Here is a 21986-nt window from a genome sequence, read left to right as displayed (position 1 = left end):
TCCCATGGCACGTAACAGTGGGCCTTGTATATGTCGCTGAAGTGGGTTTTAGATTTATTCTGTGTTTTTTTTTAACAAATTGCAGCGTATTTCTGTCACCCTCCCACGTGACAATGAATTAAAGCTGCTACGATGGCGCAGCCAGCTACACCTATGACACTTTTGATGTAGCAGAAAGCGCTTCGCACCTGCCACTCCACCACCTCTGCCCTGACTCCACCCCACATCGGCTGACAATTCCCACATGAACACCTAAACAAAAGCGAGAGCATAAGCTCATTGTTCTTCACTGCAGTGTCCACGATATAATAAGTTTATCTACTAGCGTTTATTAATACTTTATCAATCAGTAATGTTCAGCTGATGTTGACGTGGTGCGTGAGCTTCGTGCATCTCCAAGTCCTTGTCCGATTCCGGGTCCAACACATGCGGCTGAACGCGCTGTATCGCCATGATGAATAAAAGTTTATTTCTACCACTATCAGGGTCACGCCTGTCTCCCCCTCCCTCCCTGAGATGGGCGGAGGAAGGGCGGCTCACTCAGAGCCTACATCACGTTTGGAGGGCAGAGCCTGAGCTTTCTCAGGACGGGCGGGGGGATGAGCAATAGTCGGCCTTTCACAGTTCCTGGTCTGTGACTGTCTCCAAGAAATCAGTAAGATTTCATAACTATTGTGTAATGGATGTTCCAAAACTCAAACTGTGCTTGTTTATGTGCAGAAGATACAATGTGAAAAGAGTTATTTTGCATGAGATGGACCCTTTAAAAGAGCCTATTTTATTTAGCTGAAAGTTATAATCTGTTTATAAACCAAACTGCAGTCAAGTTAGTGTTTCATTTTAAAAATAATAAAACAATAAATAATTATTAAAAAATAAATAAATAAAAAATACACATGTTTAACAGGCTGAGTTTTTCTCTCAAATTGCACACTCTGTTGTCTTGTGTCTTGTGATGTCATGTTACTACATACAGGAAGTGCCCACATGTGTTTTTAAACTCCATACACTTTCACTAGAATCATTTGGATCATTTCATGACATCACGAAATGAAATCACAAAGTGGAACGGTGCAATTTTGAGCTTTGGAGATGTAGACAGATTTATAATAAAGGGTTACTCAAATGTGTGATTGAAACAAAACACAACTCCAGATATGTTTTTGAGGAGGTGATAGTATTATAACACGGCTTAAAGCTCACAAGACAAAAATTTCTGTAATGTAAGCCCTAGAAGAAATGTTAGAAATCATTATATAGAGTTATTTTAATACAGCTATCTGCATCTCTTAAAACAGCAAACACCCCCACATACAAAATGACCAAAACACTCATTTTCCATAAGAGACAGCTTTTTCTACATTACAGTAAATAGCTATCAGTTCTGAAAGACAAACAGAAGCATATGGAGAGATCCTGCGCCTCATATCGACCTCTTGTACTATTGATTATGAGAAAATCAATGTATATTATGCTAGTCTTTAGTATGATGTGTGTATATGAGTGCTGTGTACATTTCCATTAGCCTCCAATAAAAGCAGCTACAAGACTAGTGGGGATTTTATTACACCAATCCTTCTCTCTTAGCCCACCTACGCCTTTAAAGGACCCAAAACATGCACTTAAAAAGCCTAAGTATGGCATCACAAATCTGCCAGGAAGCTTAAAATAGAATAGTAAGGCATGAATCAGTCTTTGAACATAAGGAAAGATATTTAGTGAAATGTTATGCAATAATTGTCTGAGCTCGCGATGGTAAAGAGGAGTTGGGTAAACGCGGGGAGAGAGAGGAGCTGACAGATTGGAGAACAGGTTGGAGCTTGGACACAGAAGCAGCCTGAAAAATAACATGGTTTATTTGAGCTATGAGAATAAAATCACAACATACAGCAGTTAAATAAAACTATATTACTCTAAATGGATTCTTGTGAGATTTAAAGGTGCACTGTGTAACTTTTCTGGCATATTTTAAACACATATATCCTGTATTTATTCAATTGTGAGTCATAACTACAGCAAAAACATGTATTAACAGCGTGAGTATGCTCACCTCTTCACAGATTTGACCCGTAACTTGACCCGGTGATTTAGCCTGTTTGTCTCCATGGAGATAGTTAATTAAATGCCATGCTGTAGAACATTCGAGGAAAAATATGTACATGGAGTCAAGCAGGTTTCAGACCCTAAGGCTACGTTCAGACAGCAGGGCTTAACGCTCAATTCCGATTTTTTTTGTGAAATCCGATGTTTTTGGGAGGTCGTTCACATTTCCATTTAAATGCGACTTGTATTCGATCCCCTGTGTGAACAGTAAATGGCCCGAAATCTGCACCGGACACACGATGACGTCAACCACAGCGAGCGTGCTCTGTGTTTACGGAAGTTGTCCAAACATGGATATGAGCATTGAGCACCTGGAGATTTTAAAGTTCCTCTCGTACCGGAGCCAGAACATGAACAACTTACTTGTTTTAAAGAGGAGATTGAGAAGGAGAAGGACGAGGTTTTTGGCTGTCGCGTTTTGTGGGACAGTGGCAGCGACGTCCGTTGAAAGGAACATGTGGAAGCGGAGACTTAGCCAAGAGTGGTGAGTGGCGATGTGCTTCGCTTCAGTGACATGGAGTTCATTAATAATTTTCACCTACTTCAGCGCAGAATAGTGATGTTTGTGGCTTGTTGATAATGTGTAGGTCGGATGAATGCGATTTGGCCGTTCACACTGAAGTCACATGTCATAAGATCGGATATGTATCGGTTTCAGGACCACCTATCCAAGTGGCCTGGGTTGCATTTGAAAAAATCCAATCTGTGCCGTTCAGTCATTAAAAGATCGGCTACAGGTCACATAGAAGCGAAAAAATCAGATTTGGGTCACTTCAGGCTGCAATCTGAACGCAGCCTAAGTTACACAGTGCACCTTTAAGACATGTTACGAAGTTGTTTCCTCCTCAAAAACAGACCCAAAGTTGTGTTTTCTTTCATTCACACATGTTTGAGTAATCATTTATTATAAGGGCCTGTTTACACGAGAACGCTTGCGGGTAAAAACGAAAAAATATTTTATCGGAAGTGCCTTTCATTTAGACAGTGATGGCGTTTTTGGGGCTTACGCAAAAATCTGAAACCACCCTCCAGAGTGGAAAAGTTGAATATGCTCTGTCGTAGCGTTTCTGTCTACACTGACCAAGACGCAAAACTCTGGTCAGAAATGCTCACGTCACATACACGTTTATGTCACATACATCACCACCTGGCGTCACCATCTAGCCACCTGACATGCACACCCAATCGAATTCCACACACTTTTGTGTCACTGTATGTACACAGATTTCCTCCCGAAAACACTTGTCTAAACGCGGAATAAAAAGTGAAGACGCAACGCCACTTTTGCGTCTTCTGTTCAGACTGTTATCATATAAATGTAGCCTTAGTCTATCTACATCTCCAAAGCTCAAAATGCTCTGTTCCACCTTGTGATGTAATGAAGTGGTAGTTTTAACTGCTACCGTTTTTCTTTTGTTTAGAAAAGATTGGAAATTCAGGGTTGAAATCGTCCAAATGATTCTAGTGAAGGTGGGTGAAGTTAAAAAACACAGCAGAGCACTTCCTGTGTTTTATTTATTTATATATATATATATATATATATATATATATATATATATATATATATATATATATTTTTATTAGAGTTTTATTTATTCATTTATTTATTTATTTATTTATTTTTAATTAGAGTTTCAGTTTTCAGTTTGAAGAACTCAAAGAACTCAAGAACTAAATATGCAGGGTTTGTGTGTTCGTGTGAATGAAACAAAACACAACAACATTCTAACAAAAATCAAACAGTGTAATATGTGATCTTTAAATATATTATATGTAATTAAAAAAGGAAATCTGATAATAAGTTGAATAAATCATAAATAAATGTCCATCACAAGCTTGAAGTTGCGTTCTAATTTCATTTGGCCATACCTGCTTGTTTGTGTCAATGTCCGATCTGATCAAATCTCAGAAGCTAAGTACGGCTGGGTCTGGTTAGTATTTGGATGGGAGGCTGTCGGGAACACCAGATGTCAGAGTGCTGGGAAAGCAGTGCCTCTAGTGGAAACAGTTGTTGTGTTCATAAGCAAGACACTTATCTCGCATTGCCTAGTATGAATCTGGTGTGTGTGTGAGCGATTGATGATGGTTGGAGTGGACGTTAGTTTGGATTGGTAGCCTCGCTTCCGTCAATCTACCCCATGGATTGTATAAAGAAGTGGACTAAGGGACTGTGACGTTACCCATAGTGTTCACCTCCAGTCAAATGAAGCTCACTGAGGCTTGCATTTATAGGGCAAATTTGAAGCAGAGTTCCATATTAAGAACAGAAATCTATTTATGGACAAAATAATTCAGTAAATCACGTAGAGCGAGGTAAAACGAACATTTAAAGACCAAAATTACAAGGTTCAACGCAGCAGTGTCGGAAAGAGGGGAGATGTTTTTTCGATGTAAAGTGAAGTCTGCAGTCTGTGGACAACCCCAGAGCATCTGTGACTATGAGTAGCTTTATACCACTGAGGATGGAGAGAATGAAAATTGCACTCTAAGGCACATTGTATGTCTTTAAAAGCTCTATATAACAACAATCAATACATTATTATTATTCCGTGGCATTAAGCAACATTGAGCCAACATATTTCTCTTTTTTCTCTTGGGAATTTTTTCAGTCTTCATTGTGCTTGTATAGTTTAGATCTTGTATCTTGTGGGATGGTCCGTGTAACATCGTTCTTTTGAATTTCAATTAGAATGAAAAGCAATAATATTGGAACACATTTTGTTATTTCATTATTCCGTTTTAGTGTCAAACAAACAGATTTTGACCTCTATTTCCAGTATTTCGTTTAATTTTTATTTGAAATAACACCAATCAAACAGTCTCAGTGCCTTTTTTAATTTTGATATTTTATTCTCTCTGGTTTATATGCCCCAGAAGTTCTGCTGCAGTGTCAACCATGGATCTATAATAAAAACAATTTTTTAATAGTTATATGGTGTCAGCTGAACAAAGGAGAGTTTATCGCTGCTTCTTTTTTCTCATCATGGAGTTCAACAATGATTTTCTAGGACTTGAAAGTAAATGCGCCACTATAAAAGAAGACATTTGTCTACAAAATTGCAGTGATTTTTCAGGTAAGTCTTTCTAGCAACAGAATAAACCAGAGAGATTAAAATATCCCAATTGAAAAAGGCACCAAGACTGTTTCTTTGAAATAAACTTCCAATTAAATATTGGAAATAGAGGTCAAAATCTTTTATTTTTTGTTTGTTTGTTTTTAAGCAGTTTGTCATCCTTAATTAATATTTAAAAGAGCGAATGGTACACGGACCTGGGATGATGAGTATGAAGTGTTTTGCTCAGGGGACACAACACTACTACCAGAGATACTTAAGTTGGTAGTTTAACACTCAACCCATAAAGTCAATGCTGCCTGAAATATTATGAAATCCAACTGATGAAAATGTATGAGCACTGACACACACACACACACACGCACACACATATCTGTCAGTTTTGATTGAATGTACTAAACAAGCGTAAATATAAGTGTATTCTGTGAGCCCCATTGGCGTTAATTGCTGGAAAAAGTCTTTTGTTCTCATCTGGTGCTGCTAAGAGGAGCAGGAGGTCTTCATTTCGCTCTGGATGAAAAACGGGGGAAATATATTTATCTTTTCTAACCAGCCCGAGAATTCTGCTGGCACGCGGTTTCGAACTCTCCGGCCAGCTCATGTCCAAACTCCCACACTCCTCTACTGTCCACACACGGACGGAGAGAAGGGAGGAGGGAGAGGAGGAGAGGAGGGGGAGAGAGAGAGGGTGAGGAGAAGAGATAGAGAGAGAAGGCAAAGCAATAGGAGGAGAGGGAGGAAGGAGGGAGAGAAGGAGACAGAGGAGAGGAGGAAAGGGAAGGGAGGAGGACAGAGAGAGGGAGAGGAAAGAGATGAAGGGGAGAGGAAGGAGCGAGGAGATGAGAAAGAGGGAGAAGGGGAGAAAGGGAGGGGAAAGAACAGGAGTAGAGAGAGAGAGAGGGAGGAGTGAGAAGAGAGAGAGGGAAGAGGGAGGAGGAGGAGAGAGAGAGGGAGGAGTAACAAGAAGAAAGAGAGGACGGGGAATGGAAGAGGAAAAGGAGAGAAAAAGGAGGAGGAGGAGTGGGAGGAGAGAGAGGGAGACGTGAGGAGGAGAGAGGGAGAAATGCAGAGGACAAGAGAGAGGAAGGGGAAAGAAGGAGAAGAAAGAAGAGGAGAGAAAGAGGAGGAGGAGGACGAAAGGGCACAAAGGAGAGGAGTAGACCTGTCACCGTAACAAAATCTGAAGTGTGATATATTGCTAATGAAAATATAGACGATAAACGATAATATTGAGGAGAGAGAGAGGAGGAGTAGAGAAGGAGGTAGAGCTCAAAACATCTTTCATTCACGGGGCTTGATTAAACATCCAGGCCACAGCGATGCTCTCAGGGCACGGAGGAGCAGGGTGCAGGTGTGGAAACAGGAAGTGGGCAGGCAGCGTTTACATAAGAGGGTGCCGGGTTCAAATACTTTACAATTTGTCTCATGGTATAAATTGTTGAAACATTGATTCATTCAAACATCTCATAAATCACAGTTTGTTTACTGCAGATGTGTTTTCTGCATGAGGTTGCCGTGGATTTTTGTTGTGAAGTTGTGTTTGTACAGATATTTTCCATTTACACTTTAAAGGGCCCATCTGATCTAATGTTGTTTCCTCATTAAAAAAAAAAAAAAAACCTCACACATGTTTAACACACATTCTGTATTTTGGGGTTCTTCTCTCAAACAGAAAACATTGTGGCACCTCATGCTTCCAGTGAGCTATTTGAGATTTGAAAATCTTGAGAGACCAATACAGGATTAGTCTTTGAGGAAGTAATGGCTTAAAGCTCACAAGAGTCAGTTTTGTGTAATATAGGACCTTTAAGTTTTGATGTTATTCTGAAAACACAATAAACATTAATTCACACATTTTTGCTTCTAAACCAGGGGTCACCAAACTTTTTTCTCTGGGGGCCACTCAATCCTGACTGTGATGGAGGCCGGGGTCGGGTCGGTCGTATAACAGAATTGTATGACCCTGATGACGCAGATTAAAACCATCACACTTTCTTTACGTATCAAACAAACTGCACTGTCCTTGCATTGAACAAAAAAATAATCAGTCATCCACTGTTCCTTGAAATCTCTCTGCCAACTTTTTGTACATTAACACTTGCCATTTTGCTGTCCTTAACTGCACTACAGAACTTTGCGCATGCGTTGACTGTCACTGTTTGATCTTGAGCTTGTCAGGTGATGAAAATTCTGTGGCAAATTTGGCGGCAAATAAACAAACGTGATAATAATTTTAATATAGATATATATACGTCATATAAATATCATTTTTTAATTGGAAAAATCAACAAACTACAAGATGCATATGTGTTATTAGTTACTAAAAAGTAATTTTAAAAAATAGGCCATGACAACTTTTGAGGGTTGCCTCATAGGGCCAGTTCAAGTGGTGGGGGGCAGAGGTGCTGGGGGGGCCGGTCAAAGGGGAGTGGAGGGCCAGAGTCGGCCCCGTGGGCCTTAGTTTGATGATCCCTGTTAAACTGTGTCTATGGTGTTTTAACATTGTCTATGTTGCTACTTGCCAAGAGAAATATTTTTGTTAATGTTATTTTCACCTATAAAATATGCACTTTTTGAATATCTCAATCTTCTGTGGAAGGATCATGTCAGGTCAAAGTGATGTTTTGCAGGGGGTGGGGGGCAATTTTAGAGCAAACTATAGGTACATTTTCAACTTTGTGTTCAAAAACTGTCAAATAGAAGTACTACATGACATCACACAGAACTTAATTACAGCATTACAGCCAGGTATTTCTGATTAGACCTGGCTACAAAGGCGGAGTTTGAATTGTGGACATGTGTTAAACTTTATGAAGATTTGAGTCTGGCCTCTGCTCAATCTCCCAATTTTCAAATAGGTCTGACTTACAGGCTGCTGAAAATATAGTGTTCCCTCATCAAGCTTGTATTTAAATGGATGTATTTTGTATCATGGTTTGACTGCTCAGAAAAATATTTTCACGTATCCCATAATTCTAAACACTTTTCTGTACATACTTATGCTCAGCTCAATGCCTTCAAATATGCAAGGAAAAGATCAGAGAGTGGCAGACTGATTCCCACTTAATGCATACTGTTGTTGTATCCTTAGGCAGAACTCAACTTCAATCACTATACCCCACAACTATCATAGTTTTTTTGCAGGGAGGGCATCTGGTGTATATGTTTGCCAAGAGAAATATTTTTGTTGATGTTAACTTGAGCATTCGCCTGTAAAACATGCACTTTTTGAGTATCTCACTCTTCTGTGGAAGGATCACATCAGGTCAAAGTGAAGTTTTGCAGCTCATATTCTGACAGACAGACCGGTGTAATGTAAGATCCAGCACCATTTCTTTTAGAACTCTGCTAAATCTTTTTATGCCACCACCTATTAATAGAGAAGAGCTAAGAGCCTGAAAGCTTTCAATAATACATGGCAGAAAGGAACGGATCTAATGCTTTTACCTTTTGGGTCCCATGAAGTCAAAATTAAATAATTTAATAATTCACCTAGTACAATAATGCTGACTTTATAATGATGAAGAATGAGGCTTTTTTTTTTCTTTTGTAATGTGCATTTCTTGGTCCCAAAACACACACATACCTTAACCTAAATCAACCCATATCTGAACTCTAAACCAAGTTGTTTTTAATTTTTTTTTTTTTTTTCATTTTATTTATTTTATTTTATTTTCATTTTTTATTTATTTTATTTTTTATTGTATTTATTTATTTATTTTTATTTTTTTATTTTATTTGTTTTATTTTTTTATTTTTATTTTTTTATTTATTTATTTATTTATTTATTATTATTATTATTATTTTTATATTATTTTTTTTATTTTTATTGTTTTTTATTTTATTTTAAATTATTTTTATATTTATTTGTATTTATTTTATATTTATTATTTTTAATTAATTGTATTATTATTATTTTTATTTTATTTATTTATTTTTGTATTATTTTATTATTTTTTTATTATTATTATTATTATTTATTTTTGTTATTTATTTTTTTTTTTTTATTTTATTAAATTTTATTTTTTTATTATTTATTTATTATTATTATTATTATTATTTTTATATTTATTTTTATTTATTTTATATTGATTTTATTTTATGTTTTTATTTTAAATTAATGTTATTATTATTATTATTTATTTAATTTTATTTTTTTATATATTTTTTATGTTTTTTTATTAACAGCATTTTAACATGGCTTAACGCTCAGAAGCTTATAGTCTAATTGACGTGACGCTGTTTTATGAGACGATGCAGTCCGTGCTGACAGAGCGTGTGTAGGTGGTATGTTCACGATAACATTAGCTCCTGGGATCATATCATGCGCACAGAAAGAATACGGAATACGGTGCAGTCTCAATAACCTCCAGTATAACATAACGTGTCAAGTGCTGACTAAGCTCTAGCTACGTATGGGAAAAAAAAAAAAAAAAAAAACAGAGAGAGAAATCTGCAACGTTTGACACTGTAGTCCGCTCTTATAGTTGTGCTGTCACATGCAATATTACCTATAGCTCAATATGCCCACCTGCTGGCTGAAAGTAGTACTACTATGACATCATGTTTAAAGGTCCTATAATAAGCAAAATTGACTCCTCTGAGCTTTAAGCCATGTTATAATGCTCTCATCAAAAACATACGTGCAGTTGTGTTTTTACATTACTTTTGTTGAGATTGTTGAGATTAAACACGTGTGAATGAAACATAACACATTTAGGCACTTGGTATGACATTAAACTTACCTTGCATTTCTTCAATTACAGATTTCGATTACAAAAGGGGGGAAAATCTTTCTTCTTGGCCTTCTTACTGTGAGCTGCTTTGCCATGGACGACCTGACCTGCTATTTGGCTTGTGGAGACACCTGCTTGCCTCCTGTGAGATAAGAGTTTAATACTGTAGAATACTGTGGAAAATTCCAAGCATGGAGACAAGCAGGTGACAAATAGAAAAGTTACACTGTAGGCTTTTAATATAGTTACAACAGCTAAGTGCACTGAGTAAGAGATACTGTATATTTGCTAACCTAGAGGTAATTTGAGTAGTGAACATACATGGATTTAAAACCACAAAGACACAAAGGAGCTTCATGGATTACAGTCATATGGATTAACTATTTTTAGCTCTGGAGGTGAACTAAATAGGCAAAATTTCTAAACTTGTAATTGTAACACAACTCCAGGTATGTTTTTGAGAGAACAGTCGTAACAGAAAATCAGATGAATCAGGTTTATAGCATCTTTTTATTCCAAAGTGTCCCAAATAGAACCCTTTATCATTATCTTACAAACATCTGGTATACACACGAGTAGGGACAAAATGGAGGAACAGTCGAAATACTACAACATAACCTCCTCATGGTCAAGAGAACACTTCATTGGACACACTGATCTACCACCAGGAGAGCCTCGCTGCGTAAACAGACACTTGGCAGGTCTCCCAGTAGAATATGGCCGTATGCAAGGACCCTACTCCCAGCACAGAGCATGAAATAATAATGGACATTGCTACAAGAGGAAAATGCTGATTGTGTAAGACATGGTTAGCTGCACAAGCCCAGATTTGAAATGTAAGAAGATGCTTAAAGGCGTAACTTTTTGGTTGGTGGTCCGTCAGCTGCTTGTTTTGATGGATATGTCATTGCTTTGCTTTGAATGTTCCACAGTATGACATTAAACAGCTCTACTTTGCATTTACTCAATTACAGGTGGTTTCAGAGCACAAAAATAACTAGAAAAACAGGCATCCTGATTTGTTAGTTGTCTTGGTTTGGTCTCCGTAAAGATCAAAAGGGTTAATGCCATACTGTGAAACATTCCAGGCAAAGCAACGAAGCAATAATCTCCACGGAGAGAAGCATTTGATGGACCTTCCACCAGAAAAGTTACACAATGCACCTTTGAGATAATCCGTTAAACTCCCAGGCTTAGTGCAGTTTTCATCTATCAAAGCTAATCCAATTGATGTAATTAAATAATACTTTTACAGTCAAATAAAGACACATTTTCACATTTATGGAACTGAAAAGCTGCTGTCTGCATATTCGTGGCCACAAACATCATCGGCTGTGTGCGTCATGCAATGGTTTGTTCTCCTCACTTGACATCGTGCTTCTTACTATAAGAAGGCAAAGTTTGACGTCATAGACACAGACTGTCTTCACTCTAGAAGCAGCAGCTGGATTTGGACAGTGACACGTAAAATGTAAAATACAATACTATTATTAATTTAACCATATTTGACAATCCTTAACTGATTATGACCAATACTACCAGAAAGAAAAAAAAAAAGAAAAAGAAAGAAAATTCAGATGTTCAATTTAAAACCGTTGATATATAGCATAGTTTATATAACCAGGCACGTTTTAAATTTGTTATATTTATTTCATTGTTATGATGGTTACCTTATGAAACCACCAAAAGGTTAAAAAGTAATTGAATGAGAAAGGACTAGCCAAAATATGCTAAAATACTTTGTAATACTGCGTGTGTCTCACTTCAAATTGAACAAATGAAATCCATAACCCTTTCCATAATGCTCTTTATAACCGCACCATGACAAATGTATAACAGTTAAATCAAATGTGAAACAGAAAGAGTCATTGGAAGGGAAAAAAAAGTGTAGTGGACAAGCTCCGTACACATAGAACTTAATGAGGAGCAGATAACACCCTGGTGTAAAAAGGTTCGGTACATATGAAATGATATAGACATGATAAAATACAATTAACAGTCATAAATCTCTTTTAGAACAGAATTATGTGACAAAGTTGACATCGTAGAGTATCCATGGAAAACGGGACATTTGACTCACGCTTAATTTTGGGAAGACCAATTTTCTGATAAGGCTGGCTTTGTTGATTTTACATTCATGGGAACAAGATTTTGAAACTATTGTAAAGTACCGCCCCCTGCTGCTGTGAGGGTGCAACAGCAGCACAGAGACACAAGACACATAGAACTTGGACTGTTTTACAATCAAGCGAAGGAAGGCACTGGAGAAATGCTATACTATTTTAGCTCTGTACGCTCTTGCTGTCCATCTTGAAAAAGGTAAAAATCTAAAAATCTTGGACATCATTTGAGTTTTGAAAAATAAAGTCTCAACATACTTAGAAAATTCTGTTTTTGCATTTCGACTCATCTTAGCAAGTACAGTTTACAAAAAGTAATCTGCTATAAAAAGAATAAATGCGTATGGCATTTTGGTTATCAAACAAGCTTTTGATTGACACAATTTGCACTAAAAAATTGTAAGAATATGAAGACATGATTATTTACATTTTTGTGCTGCAAGAGAAAACATTGCTGAAATGCTTTGTCGTTCTGCTAAAAATAAGCAGGATCATTTGTAAAGACACTAAACCTTTATAAATTAGTGCTTTTTGTTGGACAGGAAAAGGATGTGAGACAACTTAAAAATATATATACAAACAAAAATCCTAAGTGGGTCACAGTGTTACCCATTTGCACAGGTCTGTTAGTGGAGGTGAAGAGACAGCGCTACATTGAAAGTGCAGTGGGAACTCTTTTGCACTTTTGGAAGTCCTGATCCACCTTTCTCCCTTTCTCTCTGTCTGTCTCTCTAGTGCTCATGGGAGGTCCAGCCTGCTGTACCGGACCCCTCGGCCCCACTGCACGCCTCTCCACGTGGGCAGCTGGTAGTTCCTGGGGACGGTGCCACGGACGTTCTCCTCGAAGTATTGGAACATTCGAAACCACCAAACCCGCGAGAATGGGTTACTCTGAGACGTCTCTTTGAGTGACTGAAAAATAAAAAAACAAAACAAATTATATATTTTATCCAGCACAAGTTAAAAGGTGCATTGCACAACTTTTCTGGTGGAGGCTTTGACTAGAATGATCCACGATAGAGAATAAATGTTTCTATCTCAAGGGAAACTAATAGGCCAGGTCACCTCTGTGAAGCGGCAACCCTATTTTCAGAGACAATTATTGTATTTTTGAGCACTTTTTGAAACCCCTGTAAATAATAGATAAATGTGTTTAATGTCATACCATGGAACATTCCAAGAAAAGTCTCCATGGAGACAATTAGGTGACGGACGCTCCACCAGAAAAGTGGTGCAATGCACAATTAAGGAATTAAAAGTAATTATATGAAATTAAACATTTTACACAAGAAAAAAAAAGTACAATGTGCCCTTACTGTTTTTAAACTCCATACACCTTCACTAGAATAATTTGGATCATTTCAACACTGACATTTTTTTGAACTAAATGTAAAAGGGAGCTGTTCACTTGAAAACTACAGCTTCATGACATCACAAGGTGGAAAAGAGCATTTTGAGCTTTGGAGATGTAGACAGAGAAATAATAATAGGACTACACAAACATAAAAATAAAAAAACAAACTGAATGATATGGAATTCATCCCACCCACTTTTGCCTATAAATGCAACTAAAGTACTTCTTGGTTGACACACTTCTCTATTGAAAATTGACATTTGCAAAACAGCTCATACAGAATCCCAAACAGGATTACAGTTTTCCTGCATTAACGCAAGCAGTATACAGGATATAAAAATCCTTTGTTGACAGATTTTGGGTGCTCTCAAGCATTTGCTTTTTTGCTGTCATGTTTGAATTTCTTTATTCAAGTGAGAGTTTGGTACAGGAAATACTGCTATTAAAAAACTAAGACCTGACCATGTATCTGACCAAAACAGCACTCACAAGACAATAACAACTATTAATACACTGTGTAAATCACCTCACTAATACCTGCTGTTGTCCCATATAAATCCATAAAATCTAAATAATTAGTCGACTAATAAAAAATGTGGACTAAGACACCACTGAAAGATTAATTGATTAATTAGCTAAAGGACTACAGCCGTAAATCAAACCATAAATACTAGGGATGGGACGAGATACGCAAGATCAGACAAGACACGAGATTAGGCCCACAAGAACGAGACAAAATGAGATTTTGACATAATATATAATAAATACATTTTGCAGCCCACAGTTCTGGCCTCACCATTTTTCTTTACTTTATTTAACATTTTTTGCCATCATTGCAGCACTGCTCTTTTGAACTACAGCTTCTCAAGAAATGTAACTTGTCTGTAATGAACCCCTTTTAATGTCCAATCCAAATGTGACAAGATAATTTTTCCCTTGGGTGTACAATCTTACGGTAATTTTGTCTCAAGAGATCTTGTCCCATCCCTAACAAATGCACGGGAGTTCCTTGGGTCTGAAACAGAGGATGCTGACCTGCTGGTTGGCCATGGAGTGGTACCACCAGAAGAGACGGGTTGTGATGAAGTAGGCCACCACCACATCCACAGTGTAGTGGTCATGGGCCAGGAGGATACAGAAGATTGCCACAGCACTCAGCACCCAGCAAATCCAGGGGTACCACCATAACCTCCTGGGAGAATCTGCAAAACACACACAGCATGTTAAAAGGCCCATATTCTTCTATAATCTTGTTTCCTCATCAAGACATACCTGAAGTTGTGTTTTGTTTTATTCACGTAAGTAAAGGTAAAAGGTAGCTGTTAATTTGAAAACTACCGCTTCATGACATGGAAAAGCGGATTTTTACCACTGGAGATGTAGACAGACTAATAATAACAAGATTATACAAACGTGTGACTGAAACAAAACACAGCTCTAGATATGTTTTGAGGAGCTAACAACATTATAACATTTTGTTTAATATAGGACCTTTAAGAGCAAGTCTCCATTTCTACCACCAGATGTCACTATCACTATAAGTCAGGGATGTCAACACCATCTTCAACTGTGTATGTGATGTAGTAGGGACAGATTACTCAGAGCTGTAATGAGCAATGTGTTTGTATATCTTGGTCAAGTACTTAAACTTTGTGACACTTAGTGGTGATCTCGGGTCTTAACTTGTCTGACACGACAGAGGAAGTGCTCATGTGAGGAGCGTGTCAGTCCACAAGGATATGAGACACTTCCTCTGCACTTCCTGATGCAGCTCAGAGCAGATGGTCACAGAACAGAGAAATGTGAACAACCAGTAAAATATAACTGGCATATACACATATATTTAAGACATACAGCAACTTAATCTGCCACAAAAGTGCCACATCCCGTTACCAACCACTAGCCACTAATGTATTAATCACATCCACAAAAATGTCAGAGTTTAACTAGATATAGCTCAAATAATATATTATTTAAGATCACAAATAGTGAACAATTCAGAATAAGGACCACTGAAACATGAAGAGCGGTTTAAACTACTCACATTCATTGATGAAGAGGTATGTTATGGTTAACATAACTGTATGGCCACTGTACAAATAATCTCCACACATTGTGTGGGAACCAGTTATGGAGAGACCACCTCCAGCGATCATCTTCATGACTCTTCTCATCTGTGCCTCCCAGTTGCCCATGAGCTGAAACACAAAACAGAAGGGATATAAATGTACTGTTTCACCATATTCACATCACTCACTGTCAGTTCAAGATCAGCTATACTGGAACTGTATTGATTAGTTATTGGAAAGGCCTGAGAATATGATATTTTATAAAATCAGACAAAGTGATGTGGCTGAAAAGGTGCATTATGTAACCTTTCTGGAGGAGGGTATGTTACCTACTTGTGTCCATGGAGATGTTATGGCTTTGTCTAGAATGCTCCACAATACGGCATTAAATGTGTCTATTTCCACGGAGAAAAGGTCAAATCTGTGAAGACCCAACTCCCTGTGGGAATAACAAGCAGGTGGCTCCACTCCAGAAGAGTTACTTAAGGCCACCTTAAATATTCCTGTCTAGAGTCTGTGTATAGTCTGCATAACAGTTATTTGAATGCTAAATTTGCTGAATCTTATTTAAAATGATCGACAAGTTACAATAAAATTATTCAAGTGTTTCAGCCCTAAGGGGAGGTCAAAAGCCTCAACCAGTAACATATTCTACATAATCTATTGTAAAAAAAAAAAAAAAAATGTATAAGAGCAGTATGCACCAGTAAATACAACTGTGTAATGTTTAATGCATTTGCACTGTTCATTTCACAAAGAGTCCTTGGTTCCACTTTATGCAAATTCGGTCAGATCAAATGTTGCAACATCTTCCCACAATGACTAGAGTCTTGTCAATGCATGACCTGGCTCAGGACATGATTATGTTCCAAAAGCACTGTTCTGAGTAGATTCACATGATGATCTAAGCACAAAACTATTAGGAGTCAAGAGACAGTTAAACACAGATACAGTATAGTCTAGAAGAGCATGACTGACCTTTGGAGAACATTTGAAGTGCATCCCAGGAACAGGCAGAGTGGTGATGTACATGGTGATACACCGATACATATAAAGAGTGCCCACGATAAAGAAAAAGCGCCTGCCTATAATTGACCTGGAACAGAGCAGAGGTTCATCAGACTGAGTTACCAGACTGTAGCAGAACATCAAACCAAAGAGCTCCACTGACCTGTGCTTTAGCAGCATCCATTGGAGAAACCACAGTAAGACCAGCAGCATCCCAATGATCTCACAGATGGAGAAGGCCCACTCTTTCCTGTCGAACACGTCAAAGAACTTATCAGGCAGAGGAGGAGTGTGCTCTTTGGATGGGACCCTCTCATGGACCACTGAGATGACCACAGTGGTGGTGACGAAGCACACCACGGCATAGATGAAGGACACTGCTGTTTTGGGCCACTCTGTGGGGAAGGAGGAGCGCAGCTCTTTAGTGGGAATAGGGATCTGCACCATCTCCTTGTCGTAGTTCCTCATTCCCAGAGTGCCGTTCCTGTGGGGCTTGGCGGTCCCGTTGGGCAGACCCCCGACGTGCCCGTTTGCATGGCCATTTTTATGAGTCTCGATATGATTCTCAATGAGCAGTGTTTGCACACGCTCCAACAGCTGCTGTCCTCCGTCAGAGGACACGAGGGACAGCGGCATTTTCCTGAAGTCGTCTGGAGTGAGTCTGAGCAGAGCTGGTCCATCTGTCCCCTGCAGAACATCCACATACTCAGGCATGCCCTCCTCTGTCAGCCAGCGCGACACCTCCTCTGCTGTCCATGAGCCCGCCTTCTTCATCCTGGGACAGAGGAGCCACTGGAACACTGCACAAGTCTGTGTCTATGGGGCAGGGCTGTGTCCTCTCCTGCTTTGGCACATGGTGAGGATGGCAGCCCGGCTGCCTCTTCAGTTGACGACACAAGGTAGAAAAGTGTGCACGGGACGTCTTCAGCTCATTGGTTTCCCCTCAGAGTCCAGCCCTGACAAAAGAAATGAAAAGAGTGTGAGATGGAATCTTATGATGATGAACACTGACACACCCAGAGTTAAGGAAGACATGTGACTCATATGAAGGCTTTGATACAGAGGCCATTTCCTGAACACATCACTTAGCAACTTGAACAACCTTAATCGCAAAAACACTATCCCACTCTATTCTCCAAACATGAAAGTATTTATTCTGCTCTGTATATGTTTGAAATCCAGGCTTTAGCCCACAGCCAAAGCCAACAGGGAGCTCCACATGTGCTGCATATGTGGGGTTTGTTTACAGGGTGGGACGTTGGCGGTGGACACGGGGGGCTGGGCTTGTGTTCAGGGGAGTGTGAGGTCCAGTGGGGAGTGAGTGTGTCTGATCTACTGCCTGGGTAAACTGAGAGTGAGGGGAACGCAGGACAGGGAGGAACTCATAAATCAGAGCGGAGGTCAGCAGCTATTGGCTCCACCCCTGTAACGAGGGCAGTGAGCCAGCACGCTAAAGCCACAGGAGAAGGAGGAGACTGATGGAAGAGAGGAACAAGAGAGTGCAGAGGCGGATTAAACACTCACAACTACAATATTATCATGAGTTATACTGTGGAAGAGTGCTTTTGTGTTTAAATGTAACTTAATTATGGACATGCTTTAGGTCAACATTAAGATGGGACAAGATCTCGTGCCACAAGACCTTAGAAGACAAAAAAATTACTTGGTGACATTTCTTCTCATGTATCTACATTTTTATTAGACAAAAAGAGGATTTAGCTGTGGCCAGGTCTATTTCTTGAGAAGCTGTATTTCAAAAAAGTAAATAAAGTAAATCAGAAAGTAAGTAAATCAGAAAACTGGTGAGGCCAAATTGTGAACTTGAGAACTGTGAATCACAAAATGTATTGATTACAAAGATGTCGAAATATTGTCTCATCTCGTAGACTCTGCCTCATCCTACCCGTAAGTAAACATGTATGACTCACTTTAATACAACTCTGAATGACTTAATGATGAGGAGACACCATGATTTATAACTTAACTCTTAAAAGTCAAATTTGCATAATGCGTTGTCATTAAGTAGTTGTCTAGGGTTGTTGTACTACTCAAGCTTTTACTAGAAATATTCAAATAACTACAAAGAGTGTTATAACTGCACTTGCCTTCAACCTGAAAACTAAAATGAATAACATTTTCTCTCATGTAGCATATTATTAAATTACAAATTCAAGCACACTTAAAATAAACATTGTATCTGTTTTTTGTTTTTTTTCCCCCTGAATCAGATATTGGTTTGGATCAGTACTGCTTGCTCCCTGTTTGAAAAAAACAAAACAAAAAAAAACTGTCCATCTTTTCTCAATATACTGATTCAACTCTCTCAGTAAAGGTTTTTCCCCCAGTCTCACTCCAACAGTGAAGTTCTCTGGCAGTAGATGCGGTTGGCACGACAACACACACACATACACACAAACACACACATACAAGAGCTCCTCTAGCCTCCTGTAGCCTCCTCTCACCTCCTCTCACCCCAATACTTGGCGTATTCAGAACAGAGGATTATAATGCTGTAGCCTCCATATCACTGTACAGCCCGTGGAGCAGGATTTATCCGCTGTAGCCCAGAGGGAGCACTGTCTTTGACCTGATAACCCTCCATTCCAAGGCTGTAAAAACATGTGGCAGGGGAAACTAGACTGAAATGAAAGGGGCAAGAGCATAGAGTGTATATATAAATGGCCATAGCTAACCTGCTAGCCGCCGCATTGCAAATATGAAACGTTCATAGGGGAGCGTTTTGGTTCCATCGACTTGGTTTCCAATTGACTTTAGTTTTGCTGTAACTGCTGCTGCGAGCCTCTGTATTTTGGTCGTAAAATGCTCGTATTAACCCACTCTACATAATCCTGATGTTTTTACTTCACTATTTTGTACATAAATAAATTCCTATTCCCAATATGGAAATGGCGCCAAATTCGCTCGTATAACTGCTATGGGTGACATTCCTTAGTCCACTTCTTTATACAATCTATGGGCAAGAGACTAGAGAGTTGCATTATTCGTTTGAGGTTTAAGAGATGAAATAACACCAAATATGCAAAAAAAAAATGCAAACCTGATCATTTATATTACTGATATGGGAAATGTTGCACTATATCTAACCACAAAAACAGACTATGGAGGGACAGATGAGCTCATTCTCCAACAGACTCCTACAGCTCTGCACAAACAGTGAGAGATACAGGACTAGAGTCAGACCATACTCCACTCAACTATACAACAACTCACCATTATGTAATAGAAAACCCTCTGTCAATCAGCATTTAATCTTTGCACTGTTTCTCCTTATGACCTCTTGTATACAGCTGATATATATTTATTATGTTTTTTTGTACATATAAAATATCTGAGCCCAAGTTCTAGAAAGTGATGGTCTTTTTGGTAGTAGGGATGTAACAATATCCAAATTTCTCTGTACAATATTTTCACGATGCATCTCAATATTTTGTGGAGGTTAACCAAATTGTGAAGATAGTACTTTTTCCTTTAAAAATGCCTTGGCCCGCCTTTGGTTCTGTCATAAACCAAAGAGTCAAGATTTAAAAGTTCAATTTAAAAGCAAAGAAACTTGAGATTTGATATATTGTGATGGCCCGTGATATTACTGAGAGACTTTTGATATCATGATATTTCAGTTATTGTTACATGCCTACTTATTAGTAAAGTAACATTGTGAAAAATACACATTTGCCAGCTTAGTCACCAGTTCCAGTTAACCGGGTTTGGAAAAACTGAGCACTAAATAAGCATGGAAAGCACAAACCTATTTATGTATGAAAACAAGACCATAAATTATGGGCATTAAAGGTGAACTGCGCAACTTTTCTGGTGGAGACCTACATATTTCCACTGAGATGTTATTGCTTAGCCTGGAATGTTCCATGGTATGACATTAAACATATACATCTAGCATTTATTCATTATTCTATTGCTCAAAAATAAAATAACTCCTGAAACAGAACTGTAATGTAGCATAGTGTTGTGACCTGCTTGTCTTCCTCGTGATAGGTTTAATCTATACTGTACATCTAGACAAAGCAATAATATTTCCATGGAGACAAGCACATGACAAACAAACTCTCCACTAGAAATGTTGCGCACTGCACCTTGAAAAGCAAAAGAGTTAAAAATTTGCCTGTGACCAAGTAATAATTGCTGTCAATTTTAACTCATACCACATTCGTTCTCAAAATAATCGCAACTCAAAAATGTGACACTTTTCAAATTGACATCTTCACAGTGAGATAGCACCTCAGCTACGTGTCAGTGGAGCTGTTTAACATACACAGTTCTATAGAAGACTCGTGTTTAATGGAGATACAGGCAAACAAGGAGACAAAGGGTGCTGGCGTCAATCTGTTAGCAGAGCACAATTGAGACAGATCAGAGATTAGCTGTCACTGAGTCAGCTGGCTGCACTGGACCTTTGCTCTCTCTCAATCAGCTTATACAGTGAGGAAATAAGCAGGCCCAACAATAAAGCCACCAACAAGTGCACCCTTTCTGTAAACTGGACTTTGTTTATGTTCTACTTAGGGATCTGGTTTGGAAACTGCTCATGGACTACATAAACAGACACTCCACATCTACAGTTACAGATACAAACTTAATAGAAAAATAGTCAAATATTGTAGGAATGTCAAGATTAGGGATGCACTGATCCAGCTTTTTCAGTTCCAATAATGATATGAAATATATATACTTTGGCTTTTTTATTAACTGATACCCGATATTAACCAATACCAGAGTAGGGATGGAAAAACAATGTTAACTTATTAAACAAGATCCAATTTGTTACGTAACTCTACTATCCTTCATATCAGCACTGATCAGCTTTGAATCAATAAAAGTTCAAACATCCCCAAAGTTCAAAATGCTCTGTTCCTCTTTGTGATATAATGTAGTGGTAGTTAACCTTTTTTCAAGTGTTACCTTTTCTTTAGTAGAGACTGGTAATTCCAAGGCTGAAATGATCCAAATGATTCTTAGTGAAAGTGTATGGAGTTTAAAAACACAGCGGAGCACTTCCTGTATTACCACATGATGTCTCAAAAGCGGAACAGGTTTCTGTTTGAGAGATGAAGTCAGTCTAAATATGCAGGGATTGTGTGTTAAACATGTGTGAAGGAAATGAAACACAACTTAAGCATAAAATGGGCCTTTTAAGTACATTTTTAAAATATTAAAAAGATATAACAGATGTGAAAATTGGTGGTGACCCAGGAAACATGAGTTATGATAGCCTACAGGCAAAAAACTCAGCAGTAAACAACTTGTGACACGAATTTGGAAGCATGCTTTTAATAACCAAGCTCATAACATTTTCAGATGAATATCAACTTTGCTACTTTGAGACATCTAAACTGCTTTTACATCATGCTTACGATTGCTTTTTTTAAAAATACTCTTTTTAATTGTATTTTTTGTACAGCATGTTTGAATGTTTAGAAAAGCGCAGTATAAATAAAATGTATTATTATTGTTGGAAATTCCAAAGTGTAAGTGTTAGTTCAGTAACT

The 21986-nt window shown here is 38.3% G+C and overlaps 1 protein-coding gene across 1 annotated transcript in view; it reads right to left on the bottom strand.

The window, feature by feature from the left end:
• Positions 1–10404: 10404 nt before the first annotated feature.
• Positions 10405–21986, bottom strand: part of sgms1a (sphingomyelin synthase 1a) — a 30080-nt gene continuing 18498 nt past the window's right edge. Inside the window, exons 2-6 of the mRNA XM_055162429.1 lie at positions 16628–17420; positions 16435–16552; positions 15432–15585; positions 14423–14589; positions 10405–12945 (exon numbers count right to left, since the gene is read on the bottom strand). Coding sequence (XP_055018404.1) covers positions 12772–12945; positions 14423–14589; positions 15432–15585; positions 16435–16552; positions 16628–17238 — 1224 coding nt within the window. The 5' untranslated portion in view covers positions 17239–17420 and the 3' untranslated portion in view covers positions 10405–12771. The remainder of the gene's footprint in view (positions 12946–14422; positions 14590–15431; positions 15586–16434; positions 16553–16627; positions 17421–21986) is intronic.

The sequence above is a fragment of the Boleophthalmus pectinirostris genome, unplaced genomic scaffold (genome assembly GCF_026225935.1).
Source record: "Boleophthalmus pectinirostris isolate CB_2022bp ecotype Guang Dong unplaced genomic scaffold, ASM2622593v1 HiC_scaffold_5, whole genome shotgun sequence".
NCBI classification, from domain to species: Eukaryota; Metazoa; Chordata; class Actinopteri; order Gobiiformes; family Gobiidae; genus Boleophthalmus; species Boleophthalmus pectinirostris.
The sequence above is the reverse complement of the archived record's forward strand: the minus strand, read 5'-3'. Positions and strand labels throughout refer to the sequence as shown.